This window comes from Colobus angolensis, unplaced genomic scaffold, assembly GCF_000951035.1.
Source record: "Colobus angolensis palliatus isolate OR3802 unplaced genomic scaffold, Cang.pa_1.0 Scaffold118, whole genome shotgun sequence".
NCBI classification, from domain to species: domain Eukaryota; kingdom Metazoa; phylum Chordata; class Mammalia; order Primates; family Cercopithecidae; genus Colobus; species Colobus angolensis.
Window position 1 is genome coordinate 7,828,490 of NW_012112919.1, and position 21,501 is coordinate 7,849,990.

Consider the following 21,501-nt stretch of genomic DNA (forward strand, 5'->3'; position numbering starts at 1 on the left):
CTCCCCCGCGGAGCCGCCCGGGGCGGGGACTCAGCCGCCCGGGACCGGCGCTCTGCACCGGGGGCCTTTTCTTTTAGGGGCTGAGGGCTGAACACTTTCAAATCCACTCGAGCCGCAGATAATTCTTCCCTCACTCTGTCTGCGTTTGCGTTTGAGCTGTTAGAAAAGCCAAACTTGGGAGAGCGAGGGTCACGCGGCGTTGGGGCCCGGGTGTGTGGCAGGGGAGGGCGCCGGGGGGCGGGAGGGTGCGGGAGGGGGGCTCGGTACGGGTCCGCCCGGGGCCGCGTCCTCGCGCGGGTTCGGCGCCCTTCGCCAGCCCTCCCTGCTGTCTCCTCCCGGCCCCCTCCCACTGGCCGCCCCGGTCGCATTTTGTTTTTGTGTTTTTGCAGGGAGGAGCCCTTCCTGCAGGCGTGGAAACCATGGTGCTCACGCTCGGAGAAAGTTGGCCGGTATTGGTGGGGAAGCGATTTCTCAGTCTGTCCGCAGCAGACGGCAGCGACGGCAGCCACGACAGCTGGGACGTGGAGCGCGTCTCCGAGTGGCCCTGGCTCTCCGGGACCATTCGAGCTGTCTCCCACACCGACGTTACCAAGAAAGATCTGAAGGTACAGGCGGCTCTGGGCCTCTGCCGCCGGACGTTTCGCAGTTACCTTGGTAACGCGACCGTCGGTTCCCTCCTCCCGTTTTCTGAAAACGGAGACCAGAAAGTTGGCATATGATCTGAAGGTGCAGGAAGCTAGATCTTGCAAGTCTTTGGAATGGTTATGTAGAGCCGAGTTGTGTTTGGCCCACAGCTCCTGTCTGCCTGGCTTTAATAAGGGGCTTAGGGTTGTTCAGACACTCTTCATTAATGCCGGTGTTGTGTCCCACTAGGACTGTCTCATCTTTACTCCAAAGGAGGAGGAGTATTTTTGTTAACGGTAGGTTGGGCCTGTAGGTGACTTTTGGAGTCATTAAGAATTGAGGGTTAGTGCTTGGAAGTACTTTCAGCTGGTTTTGTTTGTTCCTGTTAATTTATTCACTCAACTTTTAAAAAACTTCCATACTTGTTAAAAATGAAGTGAGTGTAGAGGGAGGAGCTTAAGTTCTGTTTGGCGTATTAGGGTGGGTGTTTATGGTGGGTCAGGGCAGGAGTGGGTTCCTGGTTGTCTGTGATGAGCCTGTGGGTGGGAGTGGGATATGACCATATATGGAGGGATGGGGTGGAGCTGTCCCATATATGGTATATTGGAGGACTGGCTTAGAAATACTGCACTTGGACGCATGAGGGGAGGGAGAGAATTGGGAACAAGTGCGGCCAGTGAGGTTTTGTTTTTTTTTTTTTAATCATGATGACACTCAGAACCTTTTTCTGTTAGATCTTTTCAAAGACAGATGAATTCTGATTGTGCTCCCTAATAGAAGTATTGGTGTGAAAGGATTGTCTGGGAAGAAGCAGTGAGGAAGCCATTGTACCAACAAAGACTCCTTTGTGCAAAAATAACTGAAAAAAGGTTCCTAACAAAGACTCCAAAGTGGTGATAACTTGAAGGAAGCTTGTCAGAACAGAAGATATTTCCCCCCTGCATAGTGGATATGTTTCAAAATCTTCACTTGGCCATCATCTTTGCTTTTTCTTAAACTATGCTCAAATAAAGGAAGCAAGTTTTAGCGTTGGCAGTTGATTTTATGTTGATTTCTGAAACACTGTTCATTTGAACACTTTCGGGGGGATAGTGTATGCCCAAACTGGTATTTATCTGCAAAGAGTTGTAGGAAAGGGGTATGCTGTTAAGCATGTTTTAAAGCTTCAATGTTGTGCCTTCCCTCATGTTGAAAAGGAGGAGTGACCAAAGAGCATTTAACCATGTGCCAAGCACTTCAGAACTATGATCTCGTTTAATCCTTATAGCAGTTCTTGGGGGTAGATACTAATATTGCCCCCATTTTATGGATGAAACTACTGTGCCTGAGGGACGTTAAGCATCTTGCCAAGGACACATAACTAGAAGTTGACATAGCCTGTATTCTGTCTAACCCAGGAAGTTTTACTCCAGAAGCTGCCCTGTTAACCGTCAGGCCAGTGATCAAGAGCCACAACAGAGCTCCTGTCATATGCTGTGAGATTTGTTTTTTTCCTCCATTCCGCTCATTTTTCTGCCAAATCAGGTTTTGATGTTTATAGAGATAATATATTATGGTGCAAGAATGGCCAACCTTTTTGCTTTGGACTTATAACCTTTCTATAAGATGGGCTCTGTGTACTAGATTTCAGTCGTGTTTGTTGTGGTTTATTTCACCTGACAAATCAGATTTTCTCTAGTGCATTTGTTTTTATGTGATTTGAATGGAAACAAGATTTTATTTAAACTTTACAGTCTTTAGTTCTTTGGCAGATGTTGAGAGACTAGGCGTTCCCTTCTCTTCTCTGGCAGTGACTGAGGACCTGTTGGGTTAGGCAGGCAATCTAGGAGGAACTTTACATGTATATATTTTTAAGTCTTCTCCCTCCACCCCCGACCTTTGAGGAGGTGGTGATATCTTCATTTTCAGAATGAGGAAATAGATTTAGGAAAAGGAATCTTTTCCAGATTTGCATAATTAACTACTAAGGGAGGCTGCGAATCCAGATTTGGACGAGTGTGTTCTCCACTGCACTTTGGTGCCTAACCTGAAGACAACTGGGAGTTCATGTCAAAAACAATTTTGGCTATGTTGGATTTTTGCCTTACTTTGTACACATCACAACTCAACCCTCATGTAAGATGCCAATCTACTGTCTCTTTTCTAGTCATGATTTATCACTGTGTTTCTTAGTTGAGTGGCAGATATTAAGTTTGGGGGCTAAGGTGCCTTTAACAAAAAATAGGATTTTATTTTACCTTGATTTTAGAGTTGGGGGGTCTTGTTGCCCAGGCTGGTCTGGAACTCCTGGGTTCAAAACACCAAAACCAATTTGTGCTTGATGAGATACAGGCAGGAACCAAGTAACTAAGAACATACTTGCACTAGGGTTTAGGGGCATTACGTTTTGGTGGGGGTGGGATGGGGGTGGGGCGAGGAACTGAGATGAATGTCAATAAATAACATTCAAGGAGTATGTAACCATTCTTCTATTATTAGGACCAATACAAGTCTGTCTAGACTGGCTTGCTTAGATAGCTAGGCATGATATTAACGAGGCCAAGTCGTGTTAATTTTGTTTCATCTAGAGAGACTTTGTAACAGAATCACTTATTTAGATGACAAAAAGATAGTATGTCTAGTAGTTGGTTACATAGAAGTTAAGGTGAAGACATAATAACAGTAGCTAACTATGATTAAATGGTTACATCAGGGTTTAGCAAAGAAAAAATAATCATTAAATGGTTGTTATGTGGGGATTACTTCATTTAATCCTCACAGATATCCTAGATGGTGAACTACATTTTTAGTGTCAAAAACTGAGGCGTAAAGAAGTTAAATAACTTGTCCAAGTTTGTCTCCAGACCTTGAACACTGGGCTTTAATATTCAGGTAGAGCGAGGTTAGAGCATTTTAGTTTGCTAGCCTCTATATCCCTAGCACTTAGAACACTGCTTGGCATGTAGTGTGTGCTCAACTATTTGAATGGATAAGTGAAGGAATCGTAAAATAATTATTACCTCTCCTGTGGAGCAACAGTTCAGAAAGAATCTACTGATGAGGCAGTAGCATTCTCTTCATCTGGAATGACAACAGATGTTAATTAGATGTGACTATAAAGACCACTTTAATCTTATTTTTATCCTGCCCTTTCTACTTGAGTATGAAATGAGTTGCTTCCTAGCTGATTTTGTTCACATAATTATGCATGCTGGGAATGCCCTGCTTCTTTAACTTGTCCTTTTCTTCCTTGAAGCCTAGCTTTTCCTTGAGTCTAATGCCCCTTCTTAGTCCTTAGGGTTGTCCTTAGCAGGTAAGTAGTCCTTGCCATCTGTATGTACCATTTCCTGCTATTGTCAGCAGTTGGGTGACATTACTAATGCCTAGTCTTCCATTTTTGCACACCATTGGAACTTTAATGTTAGTGCAGTCTGCTGCCAGTCAAGCCATGTAAAATGAAAAAACTCCTAACACAGTATAAAAACTGCCCCTTTTAATTGAATGCTGGACCTTGGGATTTTAGACAAACATTTTATTTAGGCATAAGAAGACATAAGTGGAAGCACAAGGAATTAATTTCTTTGTGGGATAGTGAATTAAGTGGTATTCTGCATTGTACAGGGCATAAAATAGATGTGTGATTAAAAATCTCTTGTCTAAAGACCATATCATTCTGTGCTCCTACTTTTAAACTTGGAAACATTTTCCTTGGTTGTTCTGATGGCTTTTATAATCATATAGTCAGGTGAGATGAGAGTATGGTAAGAGTGGGAGATTTTGATGTTAGTTTATTAGATATAATCATATATCAGAGATTTTCTGTTGGGAAAATATTAGCTTGAAAAATCTGAAATATCGAGCATTTGGTCAAGGTGTTTCATAGGTACTAATAAGGTACACATTTGCAAAATACCATGTTAAAAGAAGAGCAGATTTCAAAATTATAGGTAGTGAATCATAATTGACTCTGGCCTTTGAAGTCACACAGCCTAAGTTACACATCTCATTGTGAACCAAAGGAGCACGGGTGAAATAACACAATTTGGAATAGAAACTAGTTGTATCTGTCAGCTTTCATGAGCTTGGTCAAGTCACTTTAGTTCTTACTGAATTTAAATGTCTCTTTAGGCCAGGCGCAGTGGCTCACGCCTGTAATCCCAATAATTTGGTAGGCCAAGACGGGTGGAGGTCAGGAGTTCACGACCAGCATGGCCAGCATGGTGTGAAACCCAGTCTCTACTAAAAATACAAAAATTAGCTAGGTGTGGTGGCACACACCTGTAATCCTAGCTGCCTGGGAGGCTGAGGCACGAGAATCACCTGCATCCGGGAGGCAGAGGATGCAGTGAGCTGAGATTGCACCACTGCACTCCAACTTGGGCAACAGGTTGAGACTGTCTCAAAAAATAAGTGTCTTTAAATGTCCACAGAAGAGGCTTTTTGGGGGGATGTCATTAAATGTAAAACCTCAGACCTCAAGGCACAAATGAAAGATGCTTTGTTTTTTTCTGGAAATGGGGTCTCGCTCTGTGACCCAGGCTAAAGTGCAGTGGTGCAATCATAGCTCACTGCAGCCTCAACTTCCTTGGCTCAAGCAATCCTCCCACCTCAGCCTCCCAAATATCTAGGACCACAGGTGTGCACCACCACTCCTGGTTAATTTTTGTATTTTTTGTAGAGGTGAGGTTTCCCCACGTTGCCTTGGCTGGTTTAGAACTCCTGGACTCAAGTGATCCTCCTGCCTTGGCCTCCCAAAATGCTGGGATTACAGGTGTGAGTCACCGTGCCTGACTGACATATATGGTTTTGATAGGAAACTTTTGAACAATATTGAAGAAAGCTCACAACTTGTTGGTTTTATTGTATGTTTTTTAAAGTCGTCTTTTTCCAAACCAAAGATAATGTGAATTTTTGGTCGACACAGCCTAATATTTGAAAGTCATAAGCTTAAATTGTTTTTAAGCAGCTGAATTTTTTTTTTTTTTTTCACATCACTCAAAAATTGGGATATGAATAGGGAACCTGTCTGACTTTTGGTTTAGGGTTATCTTAAGCTTTATATAGTGATCTAGTAAGAACTGTGATGTTGCTTAAGTTTTGGGAAACCACTTAAGATCTTAATCCTTCTTAATCCTGCACTTTTTTTTTTTTTTGCTGAATAGATATTAATCATGTTGAAGACCCTCTTTCCCCTGCTCCTAATAGGTGATACCTTGATAAGATTTGAATTAACCATGGAGGTATTAAAACTACCGAGTTGTCTTGCCAGACCCTTTACATACTGTCTTTTAAAATATGCTCAACTATGCAATGAGAGGTGTTACGTTTTTCATTTTGAAGAACGTTGAGAGAACTTAGATTTTCTAAGTGAGGGTTCTTAGCCTGGGGTGCAGGTTAGTTGGTTTCCTTTGTAATTATAAATATTTTATTTTATATATGTAAAATCATTCTAAGAGATTCAATGTAGCTGGGAATTCAAACCAGGATCTCTGAATCTGGATCTGGAATTTGTGGGTGCTCATGCCTCTTATGCCACATTGCTGATAAATGAGAAAACTGTCCACCTAAAGCTTGGTTGAGTTTGAGGTTGATGTGAATATGGAGCAGAAAGACTAGCCAATTTAGGGGAGATGTCAGAAGTTGTGGACTCCGTGGCTAGGAAACAGAAAGAAAGATGGGCAGTCTCTGCAACCTTTGTGAAAGACCATTTGGTTGATTATAGTGATAGAAAACATATATATAACCAGGGAGAAACATATATGGGCCTTTCCACGTGGGTGTTTACATTCATTCTGATTTGGAAAGTACTCAGTAATAACTGCAAAGTTAAAAGCCTAAAATAGCAAGAAGATATGTAGTTTCCTAGGTAAAGTTGCCTGGGAAGTTAGGGATGCATGTTTTGTTGGCTGAGAAGGGTAGGGTAGATCTTAGATTTCATTTATTTTTATCCTGTAGACTGGAGAAGGTTTGGGATTGGGGCTAATGTGGGAATTTAGTGTCTTCTAAGCAGATGAGAGAAACAAGATAAGAACCCAGTGCAGAGGGAAATTTATTCATTAATCTATTCCAGCAAGTATTTGAGTGCCGATTAGTTTCCATATACGGTGGTAAGCAAAAGCAGAGACAGACTTTGACCTGTTAGAATTTATTTGTCAATCAGTTAACCACAAATAAATAATGCAAAGTGTGGATAAGGGCTAAGATGGAAAAGTACAGAACTTTGAGTGCAATTAGTAAGGGGACCTCTCTTGGGAGAGAGAGGCACTTTGGTAAGGGAGGGTTTGAGGAAAGGATATATGTATTGTGTTCTGATAGATGAAGTTAACTAGTTGATAAACTTAAGTTTGAAAAGGGATGTATGACTGATGTCTGTAAAATTGTGAACAGATTTGATAGATGATAGATGTATTAACTAATACCTGGAAACCAAAATGAGAGACCTCTTTAGTAAGAGGAGGAATTTTAAATCAAATAGAAACAGTGATTTTTACACTGAATACTGAGGGAGTTTATTGTCATTGGTAGAATACAAAAAGCGTTAAAGAGGACCTAGAATAAGTTAAGGGGTAGTATATTCATAATGGGTTAAGGAAGCTGGAGTGTTTCAGTGCTTTTATATGACTTTGAGTTTTACGGTTTTGTAAACAATTCCTACTCATAGATCACTCCCAGAAGCCCACTTTTAGACTGAATTTTTTTAATGTCTTAAAATATGTATAGAAATTATAAGAGTTGTAGCCTTAGGGTTACAGAAAACATTACAATTACTTGGAAAACAATATTTCAAGGTAGTTTAACTTTCATGTAAGAAGTTATAGTTAGTTCTGAAAAACTCTGTAGTGATTATATTAATCACTTGTTTCTGTGTTATCAAACAAGTAGTTTTAGACTCCAAATTCTGTGGTAAATTTCCTAGCTTATTCAACTGAAAGGGATATTGAAGATGTGCTATATGTTAGGCCTTGTGCTAAATTCTACTCATTTCAGAGGAATTCAAAAGCAGGTGGTGGATTGTGGTGATGGCGTGTTGTCTGAAGCCCACTTACACTGTCAACAGAGAATTACAATGCAATTCTATTAAGTACATCTTTTGAGTTTCAAATTTTTGTCTTCCAATTCCAAAAGCTCAGATGTCTAATTAACGTATGTAAACACCTGCTAAGTAGGGGTTCTTTGGTTTCTGGGCTTCCCAGGGGTTTACTTTAGGGACAGAGACTGGCCCAAAAAGCCTTGACTTCTGCATCTGGAAGTGAGTTGGGAGCCAAAGCATGGTTCATGTGTGATTATGTATTGTGGGCTGTGACGGGAAGTGAGGGAGCTGGAAGGGGGAAAGCACATCCAGATAAAAGATTCACATAGAAGAATGAAGGTATAGTTCAACTGGGGCATTTGTAATGCTTATTTTTACAAATTGAATCTGCTTCCCCCACCCCCCAATTTTGTCTGTCTAGGTGTGTGTGGAATTTGATGGGGAATCTTGGAGGAAAAGAAGATGGATAGAAGTCTACAGTCTTCTAAGGAGAGCATTTTTAGTAGAACATAACTTGGTTTTAGCTGAACGAAAGTCACCTGGAATTTCTGAACGAATTGTACAGTGGCCTGCAATAGTGAGTAAAACTTGGTCTTATTGAACTCCTGAGAAGAGGGCGTCTTATCCATTGTAGGTAAAACAAGGAATATGTAAATGTAATGCCAGAAAGTCAGAAAAGTTCCCAGGATCTCCTGCCAGCCCTGGAGGTAGTAGTGGGAATGTCTAGGTCAGAAGGCAGGAACTAGCAGTCATATGCAAACATATAGATCTGTTTGGTTTGGCCCTTGCAATACTTTCAAAACATTTGAATTAATTGCCTACTTTAAAAAATGTGGAGAATACATCTAAAAATCTAGATTTCCATTGTCTCTTAAAAAATCTACAAGATAATGGCAGCACTGGAGCCTTAAGACAGCAATAGGCTGGAACCAAATAGTAGCTGTTGCCTTGCTTCCTGTAAGGTTTCCAGTCTTGATCTTATGATCTTTAAGGTTCCCTCTGGATTATTATATTTTTTTGGCTTTAAAGATACTATAAGTCAGTATATGATTGTGCTTTATCCACATTGTAAAGTGTGGTGCAAAGAGAAGAGTGAGCGCTGTCTGGAGAGGGCACTTTAGTCTTTATAGGACTTGAGCTGGTGCTTCAAGGAGTAAAGTTTGGATCTAGATAGTTTGGAAAGGCCGGGAGAATAGTTGAAGGCTGATCAGATTGTAATCAGATTTTGCCCATAAGTGAAAAGAGCTGCCATGGAGATTCTTGAGAGATGAGGGTTGTGGTTAAAGTTTTATTTTGCTCTTTGTATTTTTTTTCCAGCTGTTTAGAACTGGGTAAAAACACAGGCCTGTCTCCCCAGGAAAGTGTGCATACAAGCAGTTTTTGCATAAATTTTTGGGAAACCATGAATCTGTGGACCCAGTCCTGTATATTAATAACTCCCAAACATCTATCTGGTTTAAATTATTGGGTTTGAATAAAAATTGTATTATCTGTGGCTGCATAAATAGTTGTGAGATAACTTGCAGTAAATAAAAAAATTAATGGCTTTATCACTTTCTCTGTGTATGGAAAATAGCCAGTTCCTATTTTCAGAGTTATGCTGACAGCAGTTATGATGCTAACGTGTTTTCTTTTGTTTTAGATGTACAAACCTCTGTTGGACAAAGCTGGTTTGGGATCCATAACTTCTATTCGCTTTCTGGGAGATCAACAAAGAGTATTTCTTTCTAAAGATGTTTTGAAGCCTATTCAGGTAAAACATAGAAACAGTAGTAAACCTTAGAAACAGAAATATGAACTCCTTTAACATGAGAAGTAAAGTACAGTTGAACCTTGAACAGTGCGGGTATTATGGATGCCGACCCCTTGCACAGTAAAGCATCTACGTATAACTTCGATTCCCTCCAAACTCTACTAATAACTTACTGTTGACCAGAAGTCTTGTTGATAAACAGTTGGTTAACATATATTTTGTGTATGTATTACATACTGTATCTTACAATAAAATTAGCTAGATAAAAGAAAATGTTATTGAAATCGTAAGCAGAATACATTTAGTATTCATTAAGTAGAAGTAGATCATTATAAAGGTTTTTATCCTTGTCTTCATGTTGAGTAGGCTTTCGGTCTTGCAATCTCAGGGGTGGCAGAGGTGGAAGAAAATCTGTTGATAAGGGGGCCTGCGAAGTCCACACCTGTGTTGTTCAGTGGCCAAATGTATTGATGTTGGATGCTCTAATTTAAATACCTAACAGGAAAGAACCCATCCCATCATCAATTAGATGGGATATTAATTCAATCAATTAGGTGTTAGACTCATTCCTCAATGTTAGCTTTTGGGTTAGTGCTGTCCATTTATGATTGAAAGGACTATAGTTGATGGTGTGTGTGTATGGAAAACACTAGGTAATATGAAAATAATGTTTAAAAGTAGACTGTTTATATACATATATGTGCATGCATATATATACAGTCATGCATACATATATATAAGCAATCTTCATTATTTGTAGATTCTATGTTTGTGAATTTATCTACTTGCTAAAATATATTTGTAACCCCAAATCAATACTTGTGGTGACTCATGGTCATTCACCAGTACTTGCAGACCTGCAAACAGTTGAGTTGCGTGATGCAGGTTCCCAGCTCCTAGCTAAGGTTAAATAGGTGATGTTCCACCTTGTTTCACTTATGCTGTAAACAAGTGTGCTTCTTGTAGTCTAGTGCTGGATTTTTGTGCTTTTTTTTTTTGGTGATTTCACTGTTTAAAATGGTCCCCAGCAGCAGTGCTGAAGTGCCATGATGTGTCTTAGGAACAAAATGTGTTAGATAAGCTTCGTTCATCTGTGAGTTATAGTGCTCTTGGCTGTGAATTCAAGTTTAGTGCATAAGCAGTATATGTTAAATAAGATGTCTTTCAGTAGAAACACATAAAACAAGATTATGTGTCAATTCGTTGATGAAAATGTGACCAGAGGCTCGAAGGAACCTATGCCTGTATTTCCCCTAGGAGCAGTGGTTCAGTATTTGTTAATAAAACATTTTTTTGCAACTTGATAAAACATAAATACTGCAAATGGGTGAGGATAGACTTCACGCACGTGCACAAACACACACACATTATAATAATATTCATTTTTTAGATATCATTTATAAAGCTGAATAATCTTCTTTACTGCTTTCTGTTTTGTGACTTCATACCTTACTTGTTTCTTTGTGGTATAGAACTCTGAAACCTATTTGCTAAAAGTGGTTTGGGGTCAGCGGTTACCGGGTTGCCAAGCCTGTGTTGGGAAGCCCAAAGCACTGGCTTTCCCTCTGCTTGAGTCTCATCCATACTTCCATATCTGGAAAGTGAGTGAAAACAGGATTCATAATCTGAACCTTATTTTATAATGTTTAAGTAATGGAACAGAGGAAGATGCTTTCACTTAGTTAATTTCAGACACAAGTTCTTAGATTAGATACCCATCTTGATATTTTTCCTACCTTAAAAGGAAGACTGACTTGCTTGCAGGGATCAAATAACATACAGGGAGGTTGTGGATATTTTGCATTAGTGAGTGATAAAAGGAATTTTTTATTGTTAGTGATGTTTTCTGAATTTACATCTTTCCTGTATTTAAGGTTTTCAGTTAAGGTAGAACTCTAGTTTTGTTTCTTGAGGTTGAAAAAGAAACATCTAAATTAGTAAGTTTATATTTATTCTCAGGGAGAGGGGCTGTGAGCCATCAGTGTGAATGTTGTCATTAATGCAATATTAATATATAATTAACTGGGAGAAATATAATGTGTGGTCTTTTACTGATGTTGAGTTGTCAAAGTTTAATACTTCAGAGAATTATCTTGTAGATATGGGTGATCACAGTAGGCTGTACAAAAGTCCACACTGGGGGATGTGATTACCCCAGTAGGATACTTGCTCTAGATAATGCACAGAGCATGTGAATATCATTTGGCATATGCAAAAATTGGGGTTGAAAGTTAGGGTCCGTCTTTAGGTTGAATTTCACTCAGTTATCTGTGGGTGAGAAAAAGATAAGGTATCTGGACAACTGTCTTGCACTTTTGGTAAGCCTTAAAACTCTTCTAGGTAGCCTGATATTTTTCTACTTTATTGAAGCCCTTTGCAGTTCTTTCCATTATTATGTACTTTCATCTTGTAGTAGGAATTGGAGAATACAATTAATTTTTTTGAAATTGTGTAAACAATACATGCATGAGAAAAAAAACAAAAATGAACACATTCTGGTAATTAATATTGATCTCTTATGGAGACCCTAGGTTTGTCTAATGTTACTTGGCAAAAGAAATACATTTTTCCAGTGCGTCTTCTTTCTCTAACAGACTAGTTATCCTTCCCAGTGGGAAAAATGGATGAACCATTCTTGGTCACTAACCATTTCACAGTGGCAAAAAAGCATAAAGGCCTGATATTGGAAGGGCTTCTGTGTTTAGCACTGTTTTTTCTTTGCCCTGCTAGAATTCGGTTTGGCAGGTTATTCCTATTGACAGTTTCTGTATTACATTTATCATAACTGGGTGTGCACACAAAGCCAGAAGACTGTGGAATAGTGCCAAGAATGGAGCTGCTGCCAAGAATTGAATGTTTCAGAACTGGCTTACTCTGAAGCCTGAGGCTATTCATTCAGATTTTCTGTTTGTCCCCCCACAACCCTTTTTGTAAAAAAAAAAAATGCATTTGTAATACTAGTTATGTTAAATGAATCTGTGTGAAATGAGTTGTTAAAAACGGCAGTTCCTTACCAGGAAGGGAGCTGAAGCTTGGTCAGCTTTAAAGGTGCCTTAGAAAATAGGGTTTTGGCCTAGGTAACCAGGCCGAGATGTGGTTCAAGATTTTCCCTAAAATTGCCATCATGAGTGCATGCTTGCTCATCCCCAGGGTGGCCACTGGGCACAGCCATGGGTTCACTAATGGGAATATGGAAAAAAGGGCTGCCCATAATCAGTGGAGTTTGGTGGAAAGAGATATGTGTACCTCTGGAGTTAATCTTCATGATGTGTCAAAAGGTTTGGAGAACACTGATTAAGGAAACCTTCTTCTGACTGATGAATAAACTTAACTCTCAGTTATGGTCATCTACCCCTGCTAGGAGGTTACACAGTGTATTATATGGCACAGGCAGTGTGTTATATAAAATAAAAGAAAACCCAAACAGTAATTGAAATGAATTGACCATATACATCTGTCTCTTGTGTGTCTTATCTGTATTTTTTGTCCCTTGGATTTGGATTGTGATTTCCCAATCCGCAGTATTTAGGATACAGAGTGTTTTTTACTTGGATTGACCAGCTATTTGTTTGCTTGCTTTTTTCCCGTCGACAAAGTTAGTCATATTTAAAATTATGCTTTGATCTACTCTTAATATTTCTCATGCTTCTAGCTTGGGATGACTTTACTTCAGTCTGCCTTATAGCTGTGATCATTTGATGGTTTAGGACTTTTTGAGCCATCTGGTTTACTGGAATTGGAATGATTTGGGCTATCACATGGTTTGTTGACACTACTTTAACCCATTTGATTAACCAATTGAAATAGCCCACTGGAATTTAAATAACTCTTCTTATTAACTGTTAACCCTTAACATGTAATCATCTTTCGTTTTTCAGGATGTAAACAGTCTTCGACTTTCTCTTACGGATAATCAGATTGTCAGCAAAGAATTTCAAGCTTTGATAGTGAAGCATTTAGATGAAAGCCATCTTTTAAAAGGTATATGCATTATCTAGTGTTGATAGTTCATGAGTTGACCAATAATTAGCTTGTGAGAAACTAGGGTTTAGCCTCTCATTCATTTGCTCATTGAAATTTCTTTTTTTCTTTTCTTTTTTTTGAGACAGAGTCTTGTTCCTAGGCTGGAGTGCAGTGGTGCTGTCTTGGGTCACTGCAGCCTCTGCCTTCCAAGTAGCTAGGACTATAGGCATGCACCACCACACCTGGCTAGTTTTTGTATTTTAGTGGAGACAAGGTTTCACCATGTTGGCCAGACTGGTCTCAAACTCCTGGCCTTAAGTGATCTGCCTACCAAGTGTGAGCCATCACACCCAGCCATTTCTTTATTTTTTGCTCAAATAAATTTTTAAGAATTTTAAAATTTGAAATTCAAAAAATGTGTGTGTTGCTAAAATCTCTGAAATTTGGGAAGTTTGGAGATTATATGAAACTAACAGTAAAGTAGGGCCAGGCACAGTGGCTCAAGCCTGTAATCCCAGCACTTTGGGACATTCAAGGTGGGAGGATTGCTTGAGCCTAGGATAGGAGTTCAAGACCAGCTTGGGCAACACAGGGAGACACCGATCCCTACAAAACATATTTTAAAAAATTATCCCAGTATGGTGGCACATGCCTGTAATCCCAGCTACTCAGGAGGCTGAGGTGGGAGGATCACTTGAGCCCAGGAGGTCAAGGCTGCAGTGATCCCTGATTACACTGCTACACTCCAGCCTGGGTGACAGAGACCAAGACCCTGTCTCAAAAAAAAAAAAAAAAAAAAAAAAAATTAGATATTTTTAAAGCTCAGCTATATTTTGATGTGGAATTTGATATGTTTGGAATATCAGCCATATAAAACGGATAAGGCATTAATTTGATACTCCTTACCTTCCCATTTATGTTACTGAGTTTCTACAATCATACATTTTTTTCTGTGTTCTTTAGATTATCAGACATAGTATTTCTGTTGGGGTTCCTGAATTTGATTCCTCTAAAACTACACAGGACAGTGAGTGAGGTCTTGATGAATTGTCTGATACGACTTTGGTCTGATACAAAATAAAAAGTTTAAATTTTCTCTTAGCTTTTCTGAAATGTCAGTCATCTTATGTTTGTAGTGATTGTTTTAATGTTTACTTTTGCATTTTTTAAAAAAAGGACTTAGGAAAAGATAGTCCTGGATGATGTTGCTATTGGGAGATAATGCAAATGGATCTAATTTTTTTTTTTTTTTTTAAGGTGACAAAAACTTAGTTGGTTCAGAAGTAAAAATTTATAGCTTGGACCCGTCTACTCAGTGGTTTTCAGCAACCGTTGTAAGTGGAAACCCAGCATCAAAAACTCTTCAAGTCAACTGTGAGGAGGTAAAGACAACAATAACTCCTTGTAAGATAACTCGACAAAGTATGATAACTATACAAAGCATGTATGATTTTCTAGGTACTAAATACCTTTATTATTTGAAACTGATTTTCAGTATGTTCTTGAGCATTTTTATTTTCCTGTATCTTTGTTTCATTTATTTTTAAGATTCCAGCACTGAAAATTGTTGATCCATCACTGATTCATGTTGAAGTTGTACACGATAACCTTGTGACATGTGGTAAGATACGTTATTAAAATCTTTCTTCTCCTTTTCCTTTTCCTCCTTTCTTCTCATATTAAGAGAAACAGGGAAGCCAACTTAACCTAATTTTAAATATTTTAGGTAATTCTGCAAGAATTGGAGCTGTAAAACGCAAGTCTTCTGAGAATAATGGAACCCTGGTTTCCAAACAAGCAAAATCTTGCTCTGAGGTAACCTTTATTTATGTCACTTGTGTAAAGCTTTCCTTAACTCTAACATTGCATGGCTAGTTTTTATTTTTTTAATCATTTATTTAATTATTTTTGTTGTTTTAGAGATAGGATCTCACTCTGTCACCCAGGCTGGAGTGCAGTGGTGCAGTCAGAGCTTACTGCAGCCTTGAACTCCTGCCTCCAGAGTAGCTGGAACTGCAGGCATGTGCCATGCACGACGTCTGGCTAATTTTTGTGTTTTTTGTAGCGACAGGGTCTTGGTATGTTGACCAGACTGATCTTGAATTCCTGGGCTCAAGCAGTCTTCCCGCCTCAGCTTCCCAAAGTGCTGAGATTACAGTCATGAGTGAGCTACTGCCCCTGGCTGCATGGCCAATTTTTTTAGTGTTATATTGCTGTCTGCTCTTCTTTGCTAGTTCCAGATCTTGGCCATAATTTCTACGCTGAAGCAGATGGAGATAATATAAGTTCATGGTTTACTATTTTATGTAAAAAAAATTTCATTTTTTGGTATTTGCTGGAGATTCTCAATAGATTTGACAATTTCACCATGTGGAAGTGTTCTTAAAGGTAAATTGAGTTGTGTGTGTCAGTGCCTGGCATGAAAAGAGGGAAGGAGCCTTAGAATTCTGAGTAGTTTGGGTGTTGAAATAGGACCCTCACCTTCTGAATAATAAGGAATTTTAATTGGTTGTTTATGATTGGGTAAACAAATGTATTTCAAGGGAAGTGATTGGTTTGCCATTACTAATTTCTGCCCAGAAAAGTATAGGCTTTTGTGAATGCTACCATGGGTTCACGTACCACATTTAATTCTATTCTGAAATAGTTACCATTTGGACCAAGACTATTTCTTTTTTAGGTGAATTAAATCATTAGGACCTATTACAGTACAGATAACTTTTTTGCACCTTCGGAATCCAAATGCACTTGTCACATGGATAGTTTCCTGTGTTACAATTATCGAAAACTCCTTTATAATGCTCTGCCCCAGGCTGGAGTTTAAAATTTAAAAACTGACCAAGGCCAGGAGAAATGGCATGGGGAGTGGGCCAGGAAGCCAATGAATAAATCTAGGTTTTTTGATTAAGGGCAGACTGGACTACAGCATCGACTGGAACCAAAGCTAGCACTGTGCCACACAAACACTTGAGTCTATGTAGCTAGGATGGTTAATTGGCTTTCTTGAATCTTTGCCTGTATACAGGCAACAGGAACTTTGATACTTCACCAAAAGCTTTGTAAACCTGTGTCTGAAGCCTCTGTCCTCCTTTGAAAGGGTATAGGCTTTAACCTCTTGAGTGGAGGCTCAGGTTGTTTAGGAAAGAATGAAGAAGTAATTATGGAAATTAGTCTTACTACTTTTCATTTTTGCCTTAAAGTTTACAAGGTAATTTCAAGGACATCCATCCAAGAAACCACAGTTACTGTATTAAGTACTCACTGTGTGGTGGATACTTGGTCCTGGAGATTGAAAGGTATCTGGAGTTCCTGTCTCAGAGTCTATAGGATAGTGAAGGAGACAGACTTCCAAAGGGCTCCCACAAGTGCAGGGGGAGTGCTCTGGGCAGGAGCTCTGCAGGTGCCTCAAGAAGCAGCCTGGGCAGAACCTGTGAGACAGAGAGGACATGTCTTGTTTGGTGAAGGGCAAATGTTTCATTGTGGCTGGGGCACAGGAGGTGTGGAAAAAGAGAAGCAGGGTCAGAGATAGGAAGTTTGGGTTTTATGCTGCAGATGAAGAAGGTGTCTGGGGTGTTCAGGGGTTTTAAGTTCAGGAGATTGACTTAAGCTTTGTAGATGATGGATGAGAGAAGGAGGTGAGAATAGAAATGAGGGCACTGATTAGGTTAGTTGTATTGCACATCATAAATAGGCTTGAGGTGAGGTGGTAGCTAAGGGGGTGGAGAGCTATTTAGGAGACAGCATTAGTTGAATTTGGTGGAAGACTAGGTGTTAGGACTGAGGAAGCACAGGAACCTAGCTAATGAAGTAGGTAGAACAAATGGAATGTCTGCCTCAAAGAACATGACAGTTCTAACTTAGGAATCCCAAGTGACATGGTCAGACAGTTATTTATGATACTATATAGTCTCCCGGTATAGAAAGGGGCTGAGCTGGTGAGGAATAGGGGTCCCTGGTCTAGAAGGGAATAGATAGTAAGGCTCTGGGTAAGTAATGTGGCCAGGACTACACAGAGGATGTCAAGCTCAGAGACAATATTGTCAAGTAATCCATAGTATTAGAAGCTGAGAGATAAACAGGGTAGAATTATAATTTCTTTATGTCAGGTTTTAACATTAGAGAAATTGTTAGCAGTCTATAGTTAGTAAATATCAGTTTGGAGAAGTTGGTTGTGTGTTACCTGTCATGGGGAATGTGTCAGTGTAAATTGGAGTATGATGAAAAGGAGAGCTGAGTGAGCTGCGAGGTGTGCTGAGGAAGAGGGGTCAGGAATAGGAATGGCATATCCTGTTGGATGGTGGAGCGATCAGTCTGGGGTGCAAGCAGAACTGAGGTCAGTGGGAACCTCCTGTGGGGGAAGGTGCCTTCAGAGTGTTGAGTGTGTCAGCAATGGGAAAGGCGTTTGAGCAAGTAAATTTCTAACCTTCAAGGAGGTACTTGTAAAATGTGGGTATATAGACATATATGATGTGATCCTGTCTCCTTGACTCAAATTCTTAAAAGGCAGGGAGCATTACTTTTTTATCTTTCTCAGCATGTTGCCCATATATTATGTGCTATTGAGCTGATTGATGGGCACATTAGAAGCTATTAAAAAAAAATAAGCCTGCACTGTAGCCTGGAGATAAGTTTCTTAACTTCTGCATCTAAAATGATAAACTAAATAAAGTGTTTTAAAAATGTACGTTGCAGCTCTTGAGCTCTATGCTAGTCATGTCATTCTAAAGGAAGTTGAAGGTGGTGGATTTTTACCTGGGTTTTAGAAGTTTTCGAAAATTTTTTTTTGATTATTAAGCTCATCTCATTTTAAAATTTTTGGTTAACCTAGAAAAGTATAGTAAAGAATAGAATCATCACTTGTAATTATACTTCTCAGAGACTCTCTGTTTACATTTTGAAATACCTCCTATCTCTTTTTCCCCCTGTATGTATCACAGAGACCTGATTTTTTTGTTAGTTTTTTAAAACTAAAAACTATAGTCTTGTAGCCTCCTCGATTCCCTTGCAATGTATTATAACTATTATTCCATATTGGCAAATATCTTTCGTTCTGGGTGATTCTTGCAATCAGAAAAGTTTTGGATACACTGGCCTGGCCTAGATTTCAAGAGGGCTAGAGAGATAAAGGGAGCAGTGGGGAAGGAAAGTATTTGAAAATGTATGAGTGAAAGGTGAGTACAGTAACACACTCAGCACGATTCTTACTGTGTTTGCACTTCCTAGATGTGTTGGACAGGCACTTTTAGGGTGGTCTTTGGAAGACAGGCATTTGGGATTAGGTAGGCAAGACTCTTGACTGTCTTGGTGAATACTTTTGGTTAAGCTAAACCTGTTTGCCAGTGATATCTGGCTCCTTGAAGGTCTTCTCTGCCTAGCAGACTATTCCTCAGAGTTACAATGTTGCCTGGTTAGTTGGGAAAGAGTCTGCTGAGGAGTGTGAGCCAGCAGTGTCCTTTTTAGAATTCTATCATACACTCAATTATATTATCTCCATCTGCTGGCAGGGAGGAACTATTGCCATGACTGGTATAGAAGACCTTCAGGGAAAACTCTTCAGGTAAGAAGAAACTTTGACCCTTTGTTGAGTCAGAGGCCAGTGCAGAGGTGCACTCGTGAACATGGGTTTGGGAATTGGAATCCTGTTCCTGTTGAGCTATGCCTTAGGAAAGTTGTAGAAGGAAATACTTGAGTTTCTTAAAGGAAAAGTACGCTAAGTTATGCTGATTCTAACACACGGTGACAGAATTGAGAAAGTTTTCACAATGTTTTTCTGCCTTAAGACAGCTCATCTCTAAAATTTATTTTAGCACCAGGCACTATGGTAAAGCACAGCCCTGTAAAGTATACTTCATAGGAAGAAAGTGCTAGGAAGTGTTAGAGACTGAATTTCAAACCAAAGGCTAACACCAAAATCCAATAGTCTTCATCACTGTGCTGTTGCCACTGCTCTCCAAATCTTCTCCTTGGTGTGGTGAATTACCTTTGTATAAATAGCAGATTTCTCCTTTCTTCCCTCCTTCCCTCTGTTCCTCCATCCCTCCTTCCAACAAGTTAGTATATGCTAGACTGATCTACAGTGGTGATCATCACTTCCTATCACTTGAAGTAACTCATAAGACTTACTGATTTATAGCTATTTAGGAATGTTATGTACTAACAGCATTCACTCATTCATATGTTCATTCCACCAGTCTTATTTATTGAACATCCACTGTATGTTTGGTTTTATGAGGTATAACAGTGGGTATAAGAGCAGGGCCTCTGCCCATAAAGAGTGTGCGTCCCATTGTGAGGAGACTGACAATAAATAAGTGAAAGGTACTTTCATGGCGTGATAAGGGCTATGAAAGGTATAAACAGAAAAATGGTAAAGAGTAAGGCACAGCTTTTGGGATGCTACTTTAGAAAGAGTAATCAGAAATTCTGAGAGGGTGACATTTTAACAGACTTGAGGGTGGAGAGAGAGAACCAACCAGCCACTGAAAACGATGTAGCCGGAGAGATAATAAGCACACAGGCCCAGGCAAGAAAGGGCTTAGAACACTAGGAGATGAGAAAGGAAGCAAGTGTAGTTGGAGTACTGGGAGCGAGGGAGGCAGTGAAAAAGATGGCGGGAGGAGGAGCAGGAGTGGGTAGGAGACTGGACCACATGGGATTCTTGTAGGCAGTGGACTGCCATGATCTTATTTGATTTATGTTTTATAGAGATTGCTTTGTGATAGGAGAGATCTTGGGTAGGATGCAGAGGATTCAACACAAATGGAAGGAAGGTTGGTTAGGAGATGTGTAGCTTAGGGGAAAGATGGTAGTAGTAGTGACATGGAAGGAAATGGGTAGATTCAATACATACTTTGCAAATAGAGGCAAGATTTATTGGTTTATTGATTACATGGGAAATTAGAGCGATGGAGGGGTTTTTTTACTTGAGCGGCTTGATTTTATACAGAGTAAAAATTTATGCTTAGGTTTATAATCCAAATTTCTTAAGTATGTTGCTTTTGGGAGAGTAAGGAAAGTTATTAGTGTATCAACCCTAAACATATTCAAAATAAGGATGGTGGACCTATATGAGGAAAGATAATTGGTAAAACTGAGCCCTGAATAAGCATTTCAAAATGATTTGGCATTAAACTTTGGGAGACTAACCTCAGATTAACAGGGAATTGTAAGCTATTATAAGCAAAAGGGACTTTAGGAATAAACTGATTTCCTCATTTAAAGGATTAGGAAACTCAAAAAACACCCCAAACCAACCATAACACCTTCTGGAGAACATTAAGGTTCTATTTAACGAAAATTGAGTTGACTGAAATAGTATAATATATGATCAGATAATTTTGTGCCTAAAAATAGTTGAAACTAGACCAAAACTTTGCCAGTGATTAAATTCTTATTTTTCAGATATATCTGTTTAGTATATGCTAGCCAGTCTTTTCAAGGCTGTCATAGTAAATTTCTGAGAAAAACATTCATGAGTAGAGTACATATAAATATATTCAAAATTGCCAGGTTTTAAAAACCTGCTGGCCAGGCGCAGTGGGTCATGCCTGTAATCTCAGCACTTTAGGAGGCGAAGGCAGGCAGATCACTTGAGGCCAAGAGTTGGACACCAGCCTTAACATAGCAAAATCCTGTCTCTACTAAAAATATGAAAAATTAGCCGAGCATGGTGGTGCATGCCTGCAATCCCAGCTACTCGGGAGGCTGAGCCATGAGAATTGCTGGAACCTGGGAAGCAGAGGTTGTAATGAACCGAGATGGCGCCACTGCACTCTAGCCTGGGTGATAATAGCGAGACTATCTCAAAAACAAAAAACAAAAAACAAAACACAAAACAAAAAACCTATTAATGGAAGTTGTAATCAAACTTCAGGAGTTAGTAACTAGAAGATGAAGAAACTTTGGAGATTCTTCAAGTTTAGATTTGGTGGTAAGGCAAGATGATTGAGAAAGGTATATGACTTAAAAATTTAAGGTATATGACTTAAAAATTTAAGCCCATGTGAGGAGCCTGGTGAGATGGGTGAATTGGTTTCACCTGGTTCAGCCATAGACTCATTGTCTTGAGTTTATCTGTGCTCTTTTTTCACGGTGGGAAGTTTATTTTTGTGAATGGTATAAACTGTTTAGAAGTGGATTCAATACTTACGTT

General features: G+C 39.4%; 1 protein-coding gene across 2 annotated transcripts in view; it reads left to right on the forward strand.

Annotated features, from left to right (window-relative positions):
• Positions 1 to 21,501, forward strand: part of KDM3A (lysine (K)-specific demethylase 3A) — a 52,158-nt gene that overhangs the window by 513 nt on the left and 30,144 nt on the right. For both annotated transcript variants that reach the window (XM_011964249.1, XM_011964258.1), the window contains exons 2-8: positions 390 to 605; positions 8,055 to 8,210; positions 9,276 to 9,386; positions 13,265 to 13,367; positions 14,607 to 14,731; positions 14,898 to 14,970; positions 15,076 to 15,164. In XM_011964249.1, the coding sequence (XP_011819639.1) occupies positions 420 to 605; positions 8,055 to 8,210; positions 9,276 to 9,386; positions 13,265 to 13,367; positions 14,607 to 14,731; positions 14,898 to 14,970; positions 15,076 to 15,164 (843 nt within the window). In that variant the 5' untranslated portion in view covers positions 390 to 419. The remainder of the gene's footprint in view (positions 1 to 389; positions 606 to 8,054; positions 8,211 to 9,275; positions 9,387 to 13,264; positions 13,368 to 14,606; positions 14,732 to 14,897; positions 14,971 to 15,075; positions 15,165 to 21,501) is intronic.